A 23,073-nucleotide genomic window follows, 5' to 3' on the forward strand; every position below is an offset into this window, starting at 1 on the left:
AAAACAAATTTCACAATTTCCACGTGTTTAAATGATGTTTAATGTGTGTTTCAATCTCCAATAGAGAAGGCAATGTCTATTGGGTAGTTTTCCACTTTGTGAAATAGTTAGGTTTCTTTTGATGAATCCCTTTAAATGTTTCTTTTCCCCATATTGTTGCCAAGGAGGCATATAATATATATATATATAACGTTTTATAAATACTCTGTGAATAGTAACAATAATTTTTTCATTTATGAAGAAGAAAATTATTTCTTAGAAAAAAAAAATTTTTTTATTTCTTACAACTGTGGATTTTTTTTTTGTTGTACAACAAATTATAAAAGACATTTTCTTCGTCTTTCAAGTTGAAATAATTTTTTTTTTTTTTTGCGAAAAGTAATTCCGTTACATTTTTTTTTTTCGAAAAAAATTGCGGTTATTAAAAAATGAAATATAAGTTCTATATCCTATCGCAGGTTCTCTAGCAACTATCGATTTATCTTTATTGACATTCGAGAGATAAAATATAATATTGTAAATTGAGAAACGAGGTTTCCAAATTCGTATATATATAGAGAGAGATAGATATAGAGAACTTGAGAATACTTTTAGGCCAATAAATATTATAGTGAGTGTAAAATTTCCTAACGAGATTTAATAATAATATGCATGGGGGTTTCGATCGCACCTTTTTTTTATTAAAACACATTCTACTATTTTATTTTATTTATTTAAAGAAGAGAGAAATAATTCATTTTTTCAAAAAAAAAAAAAAAAAAAAAAAAAAAAAAAAAAATTGAAACACATTTTTACTTGTTGGAGAATTATTAATTATAGAATTTTTATATAGAAAACAAAAAGAGTTACAAAAACAAAAAAGAATTTGTAACAGATTACATTATTGTGGTGTTTAATTTCTCTTTACAATTCGTTCGAATTGACTTTTAATCATGAAAATCAATTTACTTTGGATTAAAGGCTTTATGTGTGCAATTTTATTTTATGTCTTTTCAAAGACAATTTTTTTATTTTCGTTTCATCCTCCCAATCAGTGTAACAAATTTCCTAATTGTAAAATCACATGATTTCACAAAGTAGAAAAATGGAAATTTTTTTCATTTTTGTTAAATTATAAACAGTTTTTCTTTTGTATTTCAAAAGAAATAGAAAAATATTATTAAACCTATTTTCTTTTTATTTGAAGAATATACTCAGAAAAATTATATATATTTATCTCAGAGCCTAATAAATATTTATTTGATTTAAATAATAAAAAAATTTATTTACACCAAATAAATAGGCTAGTAGGCTGTAAGACAAATATACGTTTATTTAAGTCAAATATATATTATATTTGGTTCAAATAAAACATTTTTCGGGGTGTAAAAAATTATTTACTTTAAATAAAGAAATTATTGACTCAAATACACACCGAAAAAAAATCCTCTTGTTTCAAGAGGATTCCACTTATTTCAATGCATATTTTCCTCTAGTATATTCTGCAAAAGGATGTCCTCTAGGTTTAAGAGGATTGCCCTCTACACTCAGAGAAATGGTATATTTGTCTCCGAGCCTACTAACTCATTTATTTGTTGCAAATATATTTTATTTCATTGAAATAAAAAATTTATTTGAGGCAAAGAAAAATTTATTTCTGACAAATAACATTTTTATTTACGCCAAATAAATAAGTTAGTAGGCTCTGAGACAAATATACGTTTATTTAACTCAAATATATTTTATTTGGTTCAAATAAATCATTTCTCTGCGTGTACGTAAAATTATTCCTCTTAATTTAAGAGGATATTCTTATTTTAAGAGGAAAATATCATCTTAAAAAGAACTCCGAAATAATAAAAATGCAATCATCTAGTTTGTATGTCATAGATATAATCTATTTTATAATAATATATATATATATATAATATTTTTATGCGCGAAACATATAATTCATTAAATTTGAAAATTTATTTTAAATAAATTTTAAATAAAAATCGTAATAAAATAAAATTTTAAATAGCATAACCTCAAAATTATTTAAATTTTTTAAAAAATTTCTTTTACCTTCAAAAATATGCACGTATTGTGTAAGTAGCAACTCTATCAAGATATTTAAAACATAGAAGATTATTCTAAATTCTAAGAGTATTATTTTTATTTTAAAAAGATTATTCTGAATATAAGAGGAATGCTCTAGAATAGTCCTTTTGTTTCAATCCTCTTGAAATTAAAGGCAAATATACTCATTTAAAGAGTAATACTCTTGTATTAAGAATAAAATTCAAGAGGATTCTGTAAGAGGAAGTTTCCTCTGAATACAAGAATATTTTTTTTTTCGGTGCAGTTTATTTGATTAAAATAAAAATTATTTCCCCCAATGAAATATTTATCTGCTAATGCACGCAGAGAAATGATTTATTTGAACCAAATAAAATATATTTGAGTTAAATAAACGTATATTTGTCTCAGAGCCAACTAACTTATTTATTTGGCGTAATTAAAAATTTTATTTGTCAAAAATAAATTTTTCTTTGCCTCAAATAAATTTTTTATTTCAATAAAATAAAATATATTTGCAACAAATAAATGAGTTAGTAAGCTCGGAGACAAATATACCATTTCTCTGAGTGTGGCGAAATAAATTATTTGAACTAAATAAATTTTTTTTCACTGTAATTATACATAAAAAGTAATTGGATATTTTTTTTCCAATACATCTATAAAGATTGAATTGAGTAATTTCGTGTCAGTTTGTGTATAATGTAATATTTAATATATATACACACATATATGGATATTTGCTATCCATATAGTGGTATCTGGTATGCATATATGGTTGAAATTACAGTGTGATGTAGTGCGAATAATATCTAGTGGTACGCTCGTTAATGAGCTGACTGTTATCCATATATATTAAACATACATGTATATATATATATATATATATATATATATATATATATATATATATATATATATATATGTGTGTGTATGTATAAATGTATGCATATATGTATATGAAATCTCGACATATGTTATATTCACACATATATATGTCCAGTTGGAGATTTGATGTGGTACACCTGATGCTGAGCGAATTCTATTTTGCGTGACATTATATTCATATAAAGTTCATGGGTAATAGCTTTACGAATATGTCAAGAAATCTCCAGTTAATGTCCAATTTCATTATGAATTCATTGTTCACCTGATTTCACACTCTGACAAAATCACTGTCTCGAGATAATATACATAAAATATCGCGAATATACACGGGATAAAAATTTTTAAATTAAATTCCAATGAATAATTTAACTATTAATTAAATTTAATTATACATATAAAATTATATACAATAATATAATTATTATAATTATAAAAATTATAAATAAAATTATAAATTATAATTAATTTATAATTTATAATTTATAACTATTTATAATTAAAATTTTTTAAATTAAATTTCAATGAATAATTTAACTATTAATTAAATTAATTATACATATAAAATTATATACACAATAATATAATTATTATAATTATATAAATTATAAATAAAATTATAAATTATAATTAATTATTATTTATAATTATAAAAATTGTAAATAAAATGATAAATTATAATTATTTATAATTTATAATTATAATAATACACCCTGGGAAATGATTTATTTGAACCAAATAAAATATATTTGAGTTAAATAAATGTATATTTGTCCCAGAGCATACTAAGTTATTTATAAAATTTTATTTGTCATAAATAAATTTTTCTTTGGCTCAAATAAATTTTTTATTTAAATTAAATAAAATATATTTGCAACAAATAAATGAATTAGTAGGCTTGGAGACAAATACAAATTTCTGAGTGTATAATTATATATTATAATTAAGCTTATTGTTATCATTAGTATTATTTAATACTAGGATATAAATAATTTAATTATTAATTAATTTTATTTTTATTATTATTATTATTATTATTATTATTATTATTATTATTATTATTACTATTGTTTAATACCAAAATTATTAAAAATATTTAATTAATTAATAATATTTATTGCAAATAATAATTATATATTGCAATTAAATTTATAAAGTGCAATTTTATTTATAAAGTAACAATTAAAATATGTTTTTTTGTTCTAAAAGTATAAAAAATATAAAATAAAATGTAATTGTTATAAAAATTCTTGGATTTTGATTTGTCAATATTATTTTCACTATATGCAGTAAAATTGAATTCTTTTTTTCTCTTTTTTTGGTACATGAAAAAAGCGTGAAGCATTTTCAAGTGCTTTATAAACACTCGACAGCCACCTTCTAACAACAGCTCTTGAAAAAAAAAAAAAAAAAAAAAAACGAAAAAGAAGCATTTGTTCTGGGAACACGATGATGAAAGCTTAAATGCAGAATTTTTAAACTAGATAAACTCTTCAGTTTTTTGTCTGAAATTAAGCGCAAAAACGGAAAGAGAGTTTGTAAACAATGCCCTCATATATATAATGACGCAGTTTAAATTCTTTTTAGAAAAAAAAAAAATTCAAAATTACATATTTTTAAAGAGAAAATTAGAGATTTTAAAATTTTTTTCAATCATTTTAATTTATAATATATTAGTTTATTTATTTATTTATTTATTAATATTTATATTATACGTTATAATTTTGTTAAACATTATATTTTGAAAATGAGAACAATTATATTAAAATACAAAGCTTATAAGTAGTAAATCATGTTAATGGACGTGGAAAATTTCTACACACGTTAGTCAGGCAACATGGTTTCTAGATTTCCAGTAGAGAAATCCTTTTTAGTCAGACGCGTAGGAAATATTCTCTCAACTGAAATAATTAACGGGACATATTTGAAATTAATAATTTGTTTGTAAAATAATAAACTGTAATTAAAGATAAATAAAGACGAATGTTTTGATAAATATATAAATAATAATAATTATGATAAACTACGATTATGATAATAATAATAATAATAATAAGAATAGAAAGTTATGATATTTTACGAATGGTTGTATCCATATAGTGTCAAATTGTCGCGATAATTAACGTTCAGAGAGAGAGAGAGAGAGAGAGAATGAGAGAGTAAGAGAGAGAAAGTAGGCGTTGTCGAAAGTTCGAATGGAATGGAATCGTAATTAAACAATTTGAGACGACTCCTTAATTTCCCACGGATGTGACGATTGTCTGTGTGAAACTTCGGTCCCGCACGATTTCCCTTCTTTGATTTCAATTAAGAACAACCATTCCCAATTCATTTACATGGACGAGGGCTGATACAAAATCCAACCCTATTCCTTTCCTGTCAATAAATTTATTGATTTTCACACCAATTTTGATTAGACAAATTGCGATTCATTCTCAGATCATTTGTTTTCGTTTTTGATAAATTTGAGACCGATTTTATAATCTACAATGGACCAAAGAGGAAAAAAAAGTTTTTGATACTTTAAATTTCCGAAATAAACCGTTGAAAAATTCTACGAAAAGTAGTCTAAAAGAGTTTCATAGAAAAATTTATGAGACACTTTTCAAAAGGACCAACAGCATCCGAACTACGATGGACCAAAATGGACAAAAATTTTCGAAATAAACTCTCGGGAATACCGCAAGAAATATACAAATATTCCTATAGAAAAAATTTATTTGGATCTTTTTGATAGAACCAACAGCATCCGACTTAAAATGGACCAAAGTGGACAAATAATCTCGATAATTTAAATTTTCGAGATAAATTCTCGAGTATAGTACAGAAAGTAGCCTAAGAGAGTTCCTTACCAAAAAAGTATGAGGTCGAAAGGACCAACAGCATCCGACTTACAATGGACCAAAATGTACCAAAATTTTCGAGATAAACTCTTGGGAATAGTACAGGAGGTAGCCTAAGAGAGTTCCGTACAAAAAAAATATCAGGCACTTTTCGAAAGGACCAACAGCATCCGAACTACGATGGACCAAAATGGACCAAAAATTTCAAAATTTTATATTTTCTAAATAAACTCTCGGGAATACCACAAGAAATATCCAAATATTCGTACAAAAAATTTGTAGTGATCTTTATTGTAGGACCAAACAGCCTCCGAGCTATGATGGACCAAAGTGGACAAAAAATTTTCGAGATAAACTCTTAGGAATATCAGGAGAGTAGTTATCCCAAGATAGTAGTTTCACAAAAAATTTAAGAAGCAGTTTTTGAAAAGACCAACAGCATCCAACTTACAATGGATCAAACTGATCAAAGTGAACAAAAATTTTCGAAATTTTATATTTTTGACACAAACTCTCGGAAATAGAACAGAAGGTAGCCTAAGAGAGTTCCCTACAAAGAAAAGTATGAATCATGTTTTGAATGGACCTACAGCATCCGACTTTCAATGGACCAAAGTGGACAAAGATTTTCGAAATTTATATTTTCGAGATATACTCTCGAGAATACCACAAAAAATATCCTATGAAATATCTCAATATCCCTACAAAAATTTATGGGACAGTTTTTGATAGGACCAACAGCATCCGAGCAACTATGGACCAAAAAATCTCGAAATTTTTAATTTTCGACATAAACTATCAGAAACACTATACAGAAGGTAATACTTTACTAAAAATAAATGGAGCACTTTTTGAGTAGGATCATTATCCTCCAATCTACAATGGACCAAAAATTTTCGAGAAAAACTCTTCGGAATACCACAGGTGTTATCTAAAGATAGGGCTCAACAAAAACTGTGTATTCTCTTTTGTAATTTATGCAGATGTAATCCCAGTTTCAGTTACGACATGTCGTTTGAATTTTGTTGATTTTTGGTATCTCAGACAAAAAATTTGTTACTTGTAATCCCGGTATTATTGTATAGTAAATCTTTTTTAAAAATTTTAATTAATTTTTGAAATTTATTGCATTTATTTTGTAGCTTTTTTTGAGGTTGTATGGATTTATATAATTTTCGTTTCTTTTTCTATATTAAGACAAATAATGAATTACTAACTGGGTCAAATTTCTCTAAGAGTAATTTTCAATATATATTATATATAATTTACAATGTCACTTGACCGGGAATTGTAAATCTCCTGAGAATAATTGAGTGGCTTCAATTCTATGAATCAAATTATTATCGACGTTTCCAGTAACCGCAACGGAAATGTAGTTGACCATGCTTTAATTTTCTTTAGAGATAATTCTATTCCACACCTCAAGTTTTGATCAGAAATGGGAACTCACACCTTTATATAACATCAATTTCAAGGGACTTTGAAACTATGTACTAGAATCTTAGTTTAGATATTCGTGTCTCTAAAATTATAATATCATATGCAAATCTCTTTAATCAACTTTTGTTCTCCTCTTTTTTTTCTCTCTCTTCATAGCAGCAATCATATTTTTATTCTATATTATGAGAATGAAGTCATGATTACGATTTTTCGAAGTTGTCTCAATGTGATTAAAAAAGTCTCAAACACAAGAGAGCGAGTTTCCCTTTTTTTTTAGTGGAAAACTTTTAATCTCAAAACTCGGGGGAAATTTCATTACTTTTCTCCGTCAAGTTATGAAAATATACACGGGAATATGAATAGTTTTGAGATTGGAATATACATGGATTATAAATTTTACTATCGATCATGTAACATCCATTTCTCATTTCCCTCACTAAACTTTTTGTATTTCACAATTTCCTATTCGATGTTCGTTATTGCATTTCTGTGATTTTTTTTATATTTCTCGAATTTTTAGATTCTATTCATTTAGTTTTTATATTTTTAAAAACAATTAATTTCTATATACGAATTTCACAAAACAGAAAGATTTTGAGTACACTGAAAAAAGGGTTTGGTATTGATAATGAAACGTTTTGTTGGTATTTAAGCAACTAAAAATTTTTTTCCTGGATCAACAAAATTTTGGTTGTCCCAATCAAACTTTAGTTAGGACAACAAAAATCCTTTTTTTCTAATTTTAGTTGTGTCAAACAAATTTTAATTGGGACAACCAAAATTTTGTTGATACAGCAAAAAAATTTTTGTTGCTTAAATACCAACAAAACGTTTGGTTATCAATACCAAACCCTTTTTTCAGTGTACCCGAAAATCTGCTATTTTGCGAAATTCGGATATAGAAATGAATTAATTGATTTTAAAAATAAATTAAATGAATAGAATCTAAAAATTCGAGTGTACAAATCGGATTTGTGAACAAAAACCTTAGCAACGGTTGCTATGGTAACTGTAATCCTAAAAAATCAGATTGTTTTGTGATTTACCCAAACCTGTTGGAAATACAATTTCCTTTGTTTACAGCAGTTTTTACAATTTGTTTATTCTAAAATTGGTTTTGTAGTAATTGCTACAATTAATTTTTTTTCCGTTTGAGAACAATTTATTTTTGTATATAAGAAATTTACAAAAAAAAAAAAAAAATGGATAATAATTTCACACTTGAATGTTACTCCGACGGAGAATGTGGGAAATGGAGTGTATGTGGTTTTGGGTTGAATTATTTGGCGGATAAACCTTATCAATTGCAATTCCCACGAGATTTTCGAGATCAAAGGAATGTAACGGAATAAAGGCCAATTGATAAATTCAATTTCTGAGTGATGCTGGAAAATCCGAAGCAAGAAACATGGACCATTCGATTGAGTCTATATGGCTAGACCTCGAAGCCTAGACCTATATATATATATACAACCTCTTTACTGTATCGGCAGTAAATATTTGTTCGGAAACTAATTTGCTTCCTGTTCGTATTAGCAACCACGAACATGGCCTTTCGAGTCTCAATTTATATTACGGCTTCATCGTATCAGAGAGATTTTTTTTTCTTTTATTATTATTATTTTTTTTTTTTCTTTTTAATATGATCTTTTCAAGAAATTCTCATGAGAGCTCATCACACAAACGATAATTGGATCTTATCTTTCGAATAAACACAAAATATATTATAAAATATTATATTTTTGAATTACTAAAATTACTAAAATAATACTAAAATTGAACATTTTTATTAAAAATTTGCCACAAAATATTTAGTTCTGAGTGAAGTTCTTTGTGTATAAATTAATTTTTTATGAATTTAAATAATAAAAAAACAGTTTGATTTAATAAAAATTAACAAATTTGCATTTTTTTTTGTTCCAGATGAAAAGTATATTGTCAAAAGTAAAATGACAATTTTACGTGTGGTACAGTGAGAAAAATTCCCCCATGTGAAAAAAATGACTTGACCATATAAAATGCCGAGAAATAAGAAAATTTCTTAACAAAAAAAAAAAGGGATCTTTCAGAGCTTTTGAAATCCAAAAAAAAATGACACTATCAAAAGAACAATGTCTCCTGGGTGAGTTAAAAACATTTACCTACCTATCGACAAACCCTCGAACGAACGAGATCTGAAAGCATAATCAATTACTACTTTTTTTGCCAAAAAAAAAAGTTTCGAGATTTTTCTTTTCTCAATCTCAAAAACCAATCTTCTTTTTTTTATTCCCGCCACGATTTCTTTTTATTTTACCTTTTTTTTTTGTTTTTTTCCTGATATCGTACAAAAGAAATCGAGTTAATTTTATACGTGATATATATATATATATATATAGAGAAGAAAAATGTGTGAGTGTTTTTTTTGCTTGTGCGGAAAGGTGTCGATTTTCTTCTATAGACGTTATTAAATTTTAATCGTGTGCTTTACTATTTTTTTTTTATTTCTTATAATAGAGAGAAAGGTTCTCTTGGAAAATAAGTATATTATCGAGAATTGGAAAAACATAATATAAAAAAAGGAGAGCAAAAAAAAAAAAAAAAAGAAACGTGTGACTAATGAAAATACACGATGAGTTTTTTTAATTCACTACATCAATACGTCAGCGACAGTGTCGCAAGTCTCAACTTGGGAACGAAGAGATTCTCATTTAGTCGAGAAGAATCCACTACTACCGGAGCTGGAAGAAGTGGGTCCACTGGGAGTGTTACCTCGACAACTAATTCCACCACGACGACCCACCATGGATTTCCTAAGGTCAGTTACAAGGTCTCTATTTCTTTTTTTTTTTTTTTTATTACTCTTAAAAAGATTTACTCCCAACAAACCGTTGTCAATAATTTTACGCTGAGATAAATTCGCATCGAACGAAAAATAATTGTTTTTTTGAGCATTTTGAATTTTTTTATTTAATTTAATTTTAATGTAGTTTAATGTATATCCAGAGAAATGATTTATTTGAACCAAATAAAATATATTTGAGTTAAATAAACGTATATTTGTCACAGAGCCTACTAACTTATTTATTTGGCGTAAATAAAAATGTTATTTGTCAGAAATAAATTTTTCTTTGGCTCAAATAAATTTTTTATTTCAATGAAATAAAATATATATTTGCAACAAATAAATGAGTTAGTAGGCTCGGAGACAAATATAACATTTCTCTGAGTGTAATTACTCCTGAATTGATTAAAAATTTAACTAAATAAAAGATGATTTGGATAAAAATTTGGCTAAATAAAAGTTCTGCCTATTAAAAATCTGGCTAAATAAAAGTTCCATTTATTAAAAATTCGACTAAATAAAAAGCTTTTTCATTAAAAATTCGGCTAAATAAAAGTACTGTGTATGTAATATATCTAGCAAAATAAAAATTGTGTTAATAAAAAGTCGGCTAAATAAAAGTTTTATGTAATAAAAGTAATTTTTATTAAAATTTTGACAAAATAAATTTCCGTTTATTAAAAATTAGGCTGAATAAAAGTTGCGTTTCTTAAAAATTCGGCTAAATAAAAGTTCAGTATATTAAACATCTAGCAAAATAAAAATTGTGTTTAAAAAATTCGGCTAAATAAAAATTCAGTATATTAAACATCTAGCAAAATAAAAATTGTGTTTAAAAAATTTGGCTAAATAAAAGTTGCGATTATTAAAAATTCGGCTAAATACAATTTCTGCTTAATAAAAGTCTAGCTAAATAAAAATTGTGTTAATAAAAATTCGGCTAAATAAAAGTTCCGTTTAATAAAAATTATATTTATTAAAATTTTGTCTAAATAAAAGTTAAAAGAATATTGATAATACTATTTATTAAAGTTTTGGCTAAATAAAAGTTACAAGAATATTTATAATAATTGTTGTGGAGTAAATTTTATATTTGTAAACAGAATTTTCTTATTTTTAATTAAAAAATTTTGTTTGAAATAAAAATTATTTTTATTTAAAAAAAATTTGCAATAGGACAGTCATGAAATTTTTAACCATTATAGAAAATTAGATTTTTAAAATAAAGATTAAAAATTTATGTAAATAAGATACTAAAAACTTGTGATAGTTATTTCTAACTTTCTGAAAGTTTTTAATCTTTATCCAAATGCAACTTTTAATGGTTAAAAATGTTACGAGAACAATTATTCACACTGTCACTTTATAAAACAATAATTTTGTAATAAAAACCCCCGTTTTATTTACTCAGAAACTGGGAAAATATGAGTAGAATTAATTTTCCAAGTGTCTTTTCAATTTTTTATTAAACAAACTTCTGTAAATAATAAAAAAAAAAAGTTGAAATTCACTTAGGTGAGAATTTACTTAGAACAAAAATTCGTACATAATAAAAATTGTATTTAAAATTCGGCTAAAAGTTCTGTTTAAAAGAAAATTTTACTGAATAACATTCAATTTATATAAAAGTACAAATAAAAATTATGTATTTAATATTTGGCTAAATAAAAGTTTTCTTAATAAAAATTTGATTAAATGTGACTTTAGTTAAATAAAAATTCTCTTTATTAAAAATTTGGCTAAATAAAAATTATGTTTATTAAAATTTTGACAAAATTTCTGTTTAATAAAAATTGTATTAAAAATTTGGCTGAATAAAAGATAATACATTTGGTAAAAAAAATTCGGCTTAATGAATATTCTGTTTATTAAAAAATCTGGCTGAATAAAAATTTTGTTAAAAATAATTCGGCTTAATAAAATTTTTGTTTAATAAAAATTATGTTTTATTAACATTTTATTTAAATAAAAATTCTTTTTTTAAAAAAAATTCAGCTAAATTTTCTGCCTATTAAAAATTTTGTCAAATAAAAATGTATGTTGAATAAAAATTCTTTTAAATGAAAATTAAAAATAAACATTTTCTTTATAATCGGCTAAATAGAAGTTTGGTTTTAATAAAATACATGCTAAATATAGAATTTCAGTTATAAATTATTTATTTTATTTAAAATATTTGGTCAATTGAAGATAAATTAATGTTCGTTCTTTTGTTTGTTTTTTTTTTTTTTAAAAAAAGGTTGTACCACCTCCTGGGACAACAACACCGCCTCATGCTCGTTCTCTATCGTCTCGTCGACGAACTCTCGACTCGACATTTGTTCCTGGACTGTCGGTACATCCTGCGGCAGGTGGAGGTGGTGGTCAATTGTCCCCAAGACGTGTAGGCTCTTTTAGACGAAGCAAAGGATCAACAGATCGACCTCCACTAATGTTCTGCCGTAGAAGACCATCATGGCCAGAAGTTGACAACGAGGCAACTTCCGGGTAAGTTTTTTCTTTTTTTAATTTTATACAATCTTTTTTCCCTTATTAACTTTTTTTAAAAAAAATGTTTCCCCTTCACCTAGAAAAAAAATTTCTTTGACAATTTTTTTTTTTTTACAAAGAAAATTTATTTGTTTCAAACAAATTATCTTTGATTCAAAAAAAAAAAAAAATATTATCTTCGTTTCAAAGAAATTTTTTATTTAATTCAAATAAATGTTTCTTTGACTCTAGGTTAGAATTTCTTTGATTTAATGCACAAATTTCTTTCATTCAAAAAAAAAAAATTTTTTAGAATCAAAGAAATTTTTTTTTGAAATTAAGAAGCTTTTCTTTCATTCAAAGAAAATTTTATTTTAAATGAAAGAAAACGTGTCAAGAAAATTGGTTTCTTTATATCAAAGAAATTTTTTTATTCTCGGTGTTTAACTATATGTATAAAAGTTAAAAGTTATTTTCAAGAAAATCTCAGCTTTATAATCGTGGATTATAAAAATTTATGAAAATGCGAAAGTTTTTAGAAAGAAATTTTTATTTAAATTTATTTATCGAGGAAAGGAAAAATAATTTCTTTGAATTTCAATATTGTGAAACGATTTAAAAATGCAACTGTAGAGAGGATAACATGGGAAAACGATTTTGATGAATTCAAATTGCTCGTTTGGGGTATGAGAGTGAGTGAGTGAGAGAGAGAGAGAGAGAGAAGTTTTCGAACTAAAAAATGAACTTGGCTCGTTTCTATCTCATCACTATTTCACACTTTAAGGAAATTATTAAAGAAGCTATACGGTTAAATATTGATTAAGCTTGAGTGTATTTTATCGTCTTTTGCTAGGATATTTAACAGGGAAGAGTTTCTAGAGAACTTTCTCTGTTATTAGAATTTATATTTCCTGCTTTAAATGTGCGAAATTCCTTTTTTCTTTTTTTAGTTTTCTTCTTATTTTAATTTTATTATATCGCAATATCACAATTTTATTAATAATAATAATAATAATAATTATTATTATTATTATTATTATTATTATTATTATTATTATTATTATTATTTTGTTTCTTAACTAGGTCAAATAGTTTATTATTATTATTATTATTTCGACCTAAACTAACACAGGAGTTTTTAATTATAATATATTCTCGGTCCTCTTTATTTTTCTAATTATATTATAATTTCCATTATATTATACTTTCTAAAAGTAAAAATTATCAAAATAATAATTTTTCCTTTATATATATATATATATATATATATATATATATATGTTTGAAATTAGTGAGAAAATATCGTTTCCCCAAGGGGATTTAACTATATAGCTACTGGAAATGCAAAGTCAAAAGGAGACACGTTTCCTAATATCACTGATGTAAATTAGGTTAGAGAATTATTATGGTAAATGAATTGAATATAGAGAGTTTGAGGAGAATTACTAATTCTCAACGAAAGAGAGAAATGGAACAAAAAGTGTGTACGCGTCTTTCTTGCTGATAACCACGTTTCAACATTGCAACTTAATTATACGTTTTCAGTCATTTTTCTTTTTTTTTTTTTTTTGCTTTTTATTACAGTTCCATTTTAAAAATGGAAAAATTTTTTATAAAACTCTTTTTTATATAAATTCGAAAAGTAACTGTTTTCAAATGGATAAAAATTAAAATTAATCCAAAAAAAATATTGAATATGCAAAAATTCGAGAAAAAAATGCAAAAATAAAATTTAACGATAGAAAAAAAAGATAAACATTCTATTTATTAAAATTCCGCTCAATGAAAGTTAATATTCTGGCTAAATAAATGTTCTTTTTAATTAAAATTTGACTAAATGAAAATTAGGGTTAATAAAAATTCATCTATATAAAAGTACAGTTTAATAACAATTCTACTTATTGAAAAAAATGGCTAAATAAAAGTTACGTTTGATAAAAATTCAGCTAAATAAAAGTTCTGTATATTAAAAATCTGTCCGAATAAAAATTTTATTAATAAAAATTCGGCTAAATAAACGTTCCGTTTAATAAAAAATAATATTTATTAATATTTTCGCTAAATAAAAGTTCTGCTTATTAAAAATCTGGCTAAATAAAAATTGTGTTAATAAAAATTCAATTTAATATAGGCCCCGTTTAATAAAAAATATATTTTTAAAATGTTCGCTATATAAAAATTCTGTTTAATTAAAATTCGGCTAAATGAAATCTAGGGTTAATAAAAATTCATCTATATAAAAGTTCAGTTTAATAAAAATTTTATTTAATAAAAATTTTATTTATTAAAAACTTAGCTAAATAAAAGTTACGTTTGATAAAAATTCAGCTAAATAAGAGTTCTGTATATTAAAAATCTGGCTAAATATAAAAATTTTATTAATAAAAATTCGGCTATATAAACGGTACGTTTAATAAAAAAAAAATATTTATTAAAATTTTCGCTAAATAAAAGTTCTGCTCCGTTAAGCTCCGCTTAATAAAAATTATATTTTTTAAAATGTTCGCTAAATAAAAGTTCTGTTTAATTAAAATTCGGCTAAATAAATATTAGGGTTAATAAAAATTCATAAAAGTTCCGTTTAATGAAAATTCGGTTTATTAAAAATTTGACTAAATAAAAGTAACGTTTGATAAAAATTCAGCTAAATAAGAGTTCTGTATATTCAAAATCTGGCTAAATATAAAAATTTTATTAATAAAAATTCGGCTAAATAAACGTTCCGTTTTAAAAAAATAATATTTATTAAAATTTTCGCTAAATAAAAGTTCTGCTCTGTTAAGCTCCGTTTAATAAAAAATTATATTTTTTAAAATGTTCGCTATATAAAAGTTCTGTTTAATTCAAATTCGGCTAAATAAACATTAAGGTTAATAAAAATTCATAAAAGTTCCGTTTAATGAAAATTCGGTTTATTAAAAATTTGACTAAATAAAAGTTTCGTTTGAAAAAATTCAGCTAAATAAGAGTTGTTTGTTTAAAATTTGTCTAAATAAAAATTGTATAGATAAAAATTTTGTTAATAAAAATTTCGCTGAATAAAAGATATGTATATTAAAATTTTGGCTAAATAAAAGTTACGTTTCAAAAAAATTCAGCTAACTAACAGTTCTGCTTATTTTAAAAATCTGGCTTAATAAAAATTGTGTTAGTAAATATTCGGGAATATAAAAATTCTGTTAAATTGAAATTCTCTTAAATATTTAGTTAAATAAATTGTTTTCTTTTCGTTATAATAAATATTCTAATAATTTTAATTAAAGAAATTGAATATTAAAATTTAGCTAAATAAAAATTCTGTTAATAAATATTCGGCTATATAAAAATTGTGTTTATTATTATTTTGGCTTAATAATTTATCTGTTTAATAAAAAAATTGGTGGAATAAAAGTTTTGCCTATTGAATATTTTATAAAATGAGAATTTAGTTGAATGAAAATTGATTCAAATAAAAATTGTCTTTATTATAATTTATTTATAATTGGCTTAATAAAAGTTTAGTTAAATAAAAATTCTGTTAAACAGGAATTCGATTAAATAATATAAATCTATTTTGTTATTTTTCTTTATTTTTGAGAGAAATTTTGTTTACTATATTTAAAATAAAATTAAATGTACCGTGATGAATAAATGTAAATTGAGAATAGAAATATATTAAATTTTTTCTATCTGTTTTGAGACGAATATATATATTAATGTAAAATATAATCTCTGCCAGAGCTGTACTAACTCTTCAACAATAAATGGAAGAACAAGGATGCTGGCAGTGTTAACTTTGTCAGCATCCAACCTTCTGTGAGACAAAGTTTCGAACAATCTCCCGCTCTCTGTCATATAATGATTCAAAATCTATCTGCAAACTACCCCTGCCATTGTCCATCAACTACGAAACTAACCATATAGTTTTGCTTCTCAAATGCGCGCAAGAGAGATTAAAATGACATTAAAATGAAAATCTTTCTATTCAGAAGTTATTTTACTTTCTTTCTTTTATTTTTTTCTCGTCCAGAGAGAGAGGAAAATCAGAAAGTAATTCCATTTAAATTTCAACTTTATCAACTCGAGGATGAAAGATATTTCAGTCCCTCCCCCCTCCCAGCCACCTTACTTCTTTATATTATTCTTTATTATAAAGCTGTGGGATTAAATTTCATTCGTTATTTTATAGTTGTATCAACTTTAGTTTTTTTTTCTCTCCATCTATTTTTACCAATTTTACCTAACCGTGTGTTGGTATATCGATCTGCAATTATGAAATTAATTACTCGTGGCCGAAATTCTTGTTAAAATATTAATTAATGTCTGATCAATGATAATAACTATTTGGAATTGCGTAATTATTTTCATAGATTATCGATGTTTATTTTTGGAAAGAGAAATATTTTTTATTTTAATTCTAAACATTTAGAATAATTTATTTGAATGAAATATAAATGTTTTCAATTTATTTGATTTTGAAAAAAAAATATTTTTATTAAAAATAATACGAATTTAACTGAATTTTAATTCAGCAGAATTTTTATTTAATCAAATTTTATGTGATATAAATTTTTAAATGACAGAAATTCCAATTCATCGAGTTTTAAAATTTGCACGAATTGATAATTGGTCAATTTTAAAAATTACGCCGAAATTCTTTTATAGGTTATGTTTATTTGGACATTTAAAATTTCGGTCAAATAAAAATTACGCTTGTTAAGAATTTGCTATCGTTTTAAAAAAAAAAAAATTGTGTAAACAAAAATTTTGTTATATAAAAATTCATGTCAAATAAAAGTTCGATACATATTTTTTTATTATTTATTTTATTTGAAATTTATTTGATTTCAAATAAAAAATTTTCTTGTCTTAAATAAATAAATATTAGAAAAAATTTAATTTATTTAAAAAATTAGTTTTTCTAGTTTGATGCAATAAAAAATTTTATTGGACTAATAAAAATTTGGTTAAACGAGTATATATATATATATATAAAACAAGCATCAAATAAATGTAGTGATATATATATATATATATATATTTGTTTTTTTTCTCAGCGTACAGATTAATGAAAACTCGTGTGTAAAGTGGTTTTTTTTCGACTATATAAAAAGTAGTGAGTCAGATATATCTATATAAAAATGTATTCATCATTTTTTTCAAAGATATATGAAATTTCTATGAAGGAATTTTGCTTCCGCATTTTATTCGACGAAACTCAGGTTCATCATTTTCGTCTCGGTTAAAAAAAAAAAAAAAAAAAAAAAAAAAGCATTCAAAGAACGATATTTTTTTCTCCCTCAATATTTTCTCGTCTTTGAACTTTTTCCCTTCAACTAGTCATCGATTCTCTTTTATAATATTTGACGAAAAATAATACAATATCAATCATCTTTCAACTTTTTCTGTCGCTTTTTAATGTACTTTGATGTAAAAAAAAAATGTGACCCTTTTTTTAAAGGATTAAATAATAATAATAATAATAATTTTTTTTAACGAGGGAAGTAGATAGTATAGTAATAATAATAATAATAATAATGATAATAGTGATAATAATAATAATAAAAATAATAATAATAATAATAATATTTCATTAACAATTTTTGAAAACTAGAAAAAAATAATTACTTTGACTTTTTACTGGTAGGTAGGTTTTTTTTTTTTTTGTTGGCATCTTCATTTCTTCTCAGTTTAAAAAGATTTTTAGTGAAAAAAAATAGAATGCGTAATAGTATAGAATTTTGCGTCCATTACGTAAGCAATTACACGAGTTCAAGTCGTGAAACTCCGACAAAGGTTATGTCTGAGTTCTTTCCGCAGTTATCGTGAGTAAAGTATGAAAAACGAGCTGCCGCTCTTTTCACGTCTTCTTATGTCTGACGAAAAGTGCCTTTCGCCTGAATACTGAGAGCTGGAATCTCAATTCTTTTCTGCAATTTCATGCGAATAGATGAGAAATGTCAGACGCCATAAAGAAAAAAGAGAAAAAAAAAAAAAATAGAAAGAAAAAAAGCAAAAAAAAAAAAAAAAATAATAATAATCCTCTTTTATTGAAAGTCACTTTCATCAAATGCATCATTTGACTAATAACATCTACATATATTTCAAATAAATTTTATTCACATAATTTTTGGTTAAAAAAAAATTTACACATTTCATTTTGTTTCTTTTTTTGTATGAAAATAGAAAACAAATTTTATTCGTTTCAAATAATTTTTTTCTTTTCAAATATATAAATATTTATTTGAAAAAAAATATATATTTAAAGCAAATAAATAATTATTTTGTTTCAAATAAATTTTATTTATTTTTAAATTCATACGAAAAAATACAACCGTAGGAAAACCATTATTAGTTTTAAATAAAAATTTAATTTTTGCTAAATAAATTTTTTTATTTAAATAAAATAAAAAATTATTAGATTCTGAGATAAATTTTCTGTTTATTAAAAAGTTCGGCTAAATAAAAGTTTCATTTAATAAAAATTTGTCTAAATATAAGTTTCGTTTAATAAAAATTCAGTTAAATAAAAATTTCGTTTAATAAGAATTTTGTTTATTTAAAATTCGGCTAAAAATAAAACTTCTGTCTATTAAAAATTCTGCTCAATAAGTTTGATTATTAAAAATTTGACTAAATAAAAGTTTTGTCTAATAAAAATTAGGCTAAATAAAAGTTTTTGTTTAATAAAAATTTGGCTTAATAAAAGTTTTGTTTAATAAAAATTCGTCTAAATAAAAATTTTGATTAATAAAAATTTTGTTTATTAAAAATTCGGCTAAATAAAACTTATGCTTATTAAAAATTAAAGCAAATATAAAAAATTAATTTTATTTATCTCAAATAAATGCAAATTAATGATTTCTCTGGTTGTACTATTTTTTTTCTTATTATTCCAAATATTTAGTTAATATTAATATTTTATTTTTTTAATTTTTGTAAAATGAAAAAAATATCTTTTTTTTAATTTTTTTTTAACTTTGAATTCAAAAGTTTCGAATAAAATTACAAATACAAAAAAAAATGAAGCATTCTTTGAAAAAAAAAGGAAAGATTTTTTTTTCTTTCTTTTTTTTTTAACTACAAAAGAGCAAATTGTAAAATTGTAGTAGAGATTCAGAAGCTCAAATGGCTGATAAAATTGAGGAATCCAGAACAAGAGCAGAAAATGCGACAAGACTATAAAGTCGTTTAGAGTAGGGAATGAGTTTCATCGAGAATTCATTGTTCGGGACATTAAGCTCGAACTCTTTCTCTCTCTTCTTGTTGTCTAGTATCTACATTTCGATGCCAAGTACATATATATATATATATTCTTCTTTTCCAAGTTTCGAAGAAGACCCGCACACGTTCTAGTTCATAAAATTTAACGTCTCTTCCTATATATATATATATAGTTGCAATACACAATATATATGCGCGGATATTTTATACTCAAAGGTTAAAAATCCCTGAAAATATGAAGAAGTATGCGAAAATATGGAGGAAATAAAAATTGAAAATACTATACATATATGTGTGTGTATTGCTGTAGTTATATGTGTATAAGTAGGTTGAGATTTTCCAATTTCTCGTGTACCACCTGCGGAATATGAGGAGTAGAGCTTTATTCGAATTGAGAATATTGCATGTCCAAGTCAACTACAATCGTGTTCAACAAACAAGATTGAAATTTTTTAAGTAGTATGCGATTACAGTAACATAAAAATAATAAACGCAATTGGAGCAAATTTTTTAGTCAAAAAAAAAGGGTAATGAGTTTTTAATCGAGATCATTTTTGTTATAATATATAATAATAAAATGCTTGATCTGTTCTTCTGTCCTAACTTGAAGTTGGTCTTTTCTGATTTCACGCGTGTTTTTTGAATTATAATGTTATGACGTGTCAAATTTTGACAATTCTTATTCTCATTTTTGCCAAAGTTGTATAATTGTGTTTCCAAATTTCGGAATTAGTTTCTTTAAAATTTCAAATTCAAAAATTCAATTCACATAAAGATGAAGTACACAACGTTTATCAGCGAATTTTTTTTTTTTAAAGTTGTATGTTGAGCTTAAATTACATATATTTATTGTAGGCGGAATGTTTAAAGCATTTTTTAGATAAATATTCAGCCTTTGTTAAATATGATTTACAGAAATCTTTATTGTGTATCAATAAACATTTTATTAAGGGGAGGGACCGCTGAAATTTTAACACATCAAAATTAAAGCTGTTTAAGGGTGGTCAATTTTTTTTTCTGACAATATTAATTATTTAAATGTATAATATATCATGAAAAATTGAAAAACTATAAATTTGTTAATAATTTTTAAAATCAAATTCAAAATTCTCGAAAATTTAAAATTTAAACTTCTCTCACAATTTTAAATATTTTTGACTGCCGATTTTTTTATACGCTTGTTTCATGATTCTAAACAATCAAGCGTATGGATTTTGAAAAATTTCAATTTTTTCAAAAAATGAAAATTTTGAAAAATTAAAATATTTGTAAAATTGTTAAAAATTACCTTTTGTTGTTTTTCTCAGTAGAATAAGATTTTTGGTTGAAAAAAAATGTTGAAAAAAATTATTACCCCTAAACAAGATCAATTTTGATTGCTTTCAATTTTAGTGGTAATTTTGAAAAAATTCAACTACTTCCACAATTTTTATTATTTTTTATTGTCGAATTTTTTTTTAGCTTTTTTCACGATTTTAAACAATCAATCGTATGGAATTTAAAAAAATTTAATTTTTCCAAAAAATAAATTTTCTAAAATGGCTAAAAAATTTTTTTTTTGAAATTTTAATAATTTATAATAATTTTGGATCCTAAATTATGCCAGAAAAAAAATTGACACTCTTTAACAATATATAATAACTTCAGTAGGCTGAAATTTCACCGGTCCCTCCCCTTAAGAGGAAATTAGTCTTCAAGGAAAATTTCCTACATAAACGAAAGCGTTTGAAAAATATAAAGCCCTATATTCTAACACTAAGCAATAAAAAAATTAATAACTTTTTTTCTAATTAAAAAATGAAGAATTATTATTAAGGATCATTTAAAGTATAATTTAAACTATATCTCCTGTAAATTGTATATAAAAGTATTCAGAACTTTACATTTTATAACGAATTAAAGTAAAAATTTTAATTAAAAATGATTTTATGAAAAATTTAGGTTTTTGCTTTTTTCTCAAAAACTGTTACAAATACAAAAAAATTTATGATGAGAAAAAAGATGCGCCAGTAAATTTCGTACAAGATAGTAATTTGAAAAAATTTATTTTAAAAAATGGATCTTTAAGATACCAGGGGCCAAGGAATACGACTGTAGAAATTTTTTGTGTCGTTATAATATCCGGCGTCTCATATATGTAATTTAGACGTAATATTTAAATTTCAAAAAACAATGTTTTTGTTGATAAACGTTGCGTACTTTAGATTCGTTTCTTTATAACAAACAATTACATACTCAATTTGTCGCGCTTGCACGCGTTTAATTTTGCTAGTTATAATAATAATTATTATTATTATTGTTATTATTAGGTACACGGAAAAAAATCTTTATCTGGAACAGCGATATGTTTCTCTAAAATAGCGAAAATTTTAGTTATTTTAGTGAAATATATTACTATTCCAGTGAAACTTATCGCTGTTCCAGGTAAAGATTTTTTTCCGTGTATTTTATTATTATTATTATTATTATTATTATTATTATTCGTGTATTATATTTATTTATAAAATCCAATATAAAAGGGTTAATTAATCTGTATTAAAGTATTTATATTTTGATTCTAAATAAATATAATATATATATATACAACGTAGTTGAATGGTTTCAAGCAGTGATTAACTGGTTAATTAGGAAATTAATTTGGTCAACCATTTGCGGTATTTCTAGAGGTATTCAGAATACCGATTAAATAGGCAATTTAATTTCAAGCAGATAATAGATAAAAAATAATTGTTTTTAATTTTAATAATTTAATTAATAATCTATAGTAAGGAAGAGTAAATAAATAATTAATTAATTATCTATAGACAATAAAATTGTCAATAATATTAATTAAATAATCATGTTTGAAAAAAAAAATGTTTACATTTTTCGTATTCTTTTTTTTTTTTCTCTCTACACATTTATATTTAAAAATTACCAACGTGAAATAAATGGAATTTTCATTTAAGAAAATAATTTAAAAATTTGCTGATTGCGAATGAAAAAAAAAAAAATGTTTTGTATAAGAAAAATTTCCTTTTTCGAAAAAAAAAAATAATAAAAAAAAATATTGAAGAAAGTAAAGCGAGAAATGTGAACATTTTTAATTAAACACTAGTTGGATACCGCATAAAACGAGAAATTCTCAGCTTGGTTATGTATTTTATACTCGAATCCAGAAAATATCGAATGCAGATAATAATAGAAACAGTGATACAATGGAGAGCAACTCACCAACACTGAAATTCATATCTATTATTCAGAGAAATAATTGAATTGTACATGCTTTTTATTTTTTTTTTATTTGGAACAATTTTATGAAAAAAAAAAAATGATTTTACAAACAAAAATATTGCAGCAAAAAAAAGTGATTTTATACTCATTTACGAT

The 23,073-nt window shown here is 23.8% G+C and overlaps 1 protein-coding gene across 3 annotated transcripts in view; it reads left to right on the top strand.

Annotated features, from left to right (window-relative positions):
• Positions 1-23,073, top strand: part of LOC127284541 (BAI1-associated protein 3) — a 95,619-nt gene that overhangs the window by 22,720 nt on the left and 49,826 nt on the right. For all 3 annotated transcript variants that reach the window (XM_051310015.1, XM_051310017.1, XM_051310016.1), the window contains exons 2-4: positions 9,132-9,330; positions 9,705-10,005; positions 12,272-12,519. In XM_051310015.1, coding sequence (XP_051165972.1) covers positions 9,820-10,005; positions 12,272-12,519 — 434 coding nt within the window. In that variant the 5' untranslated portion in view covers positions 9,132-9,330; positions 9,705-9,819. The remainder of the gene's footprint in view (positions 1-9,131; positions 9,331-9,704; positions 10,006-12,271; positions 12,520-23,073) is intronic.

The sequence above is a fragment of the Leptopilina boulardi genome, unplaced genomic scaffold, assembly GCF_019393585.1.
Source record: "Leptopilina boulardi isolate dan_hultmark-lab unplaced genomic scaffold, ZJU_Lbou_2.1 LbouV2_325, whole genome shotgun sequence".
NCBI lineage: Eukaryota > Metazoa > Arthropoda > Insecta > Hymenoptera > Figitidae > Leptopilina > Leptopilina boulardi.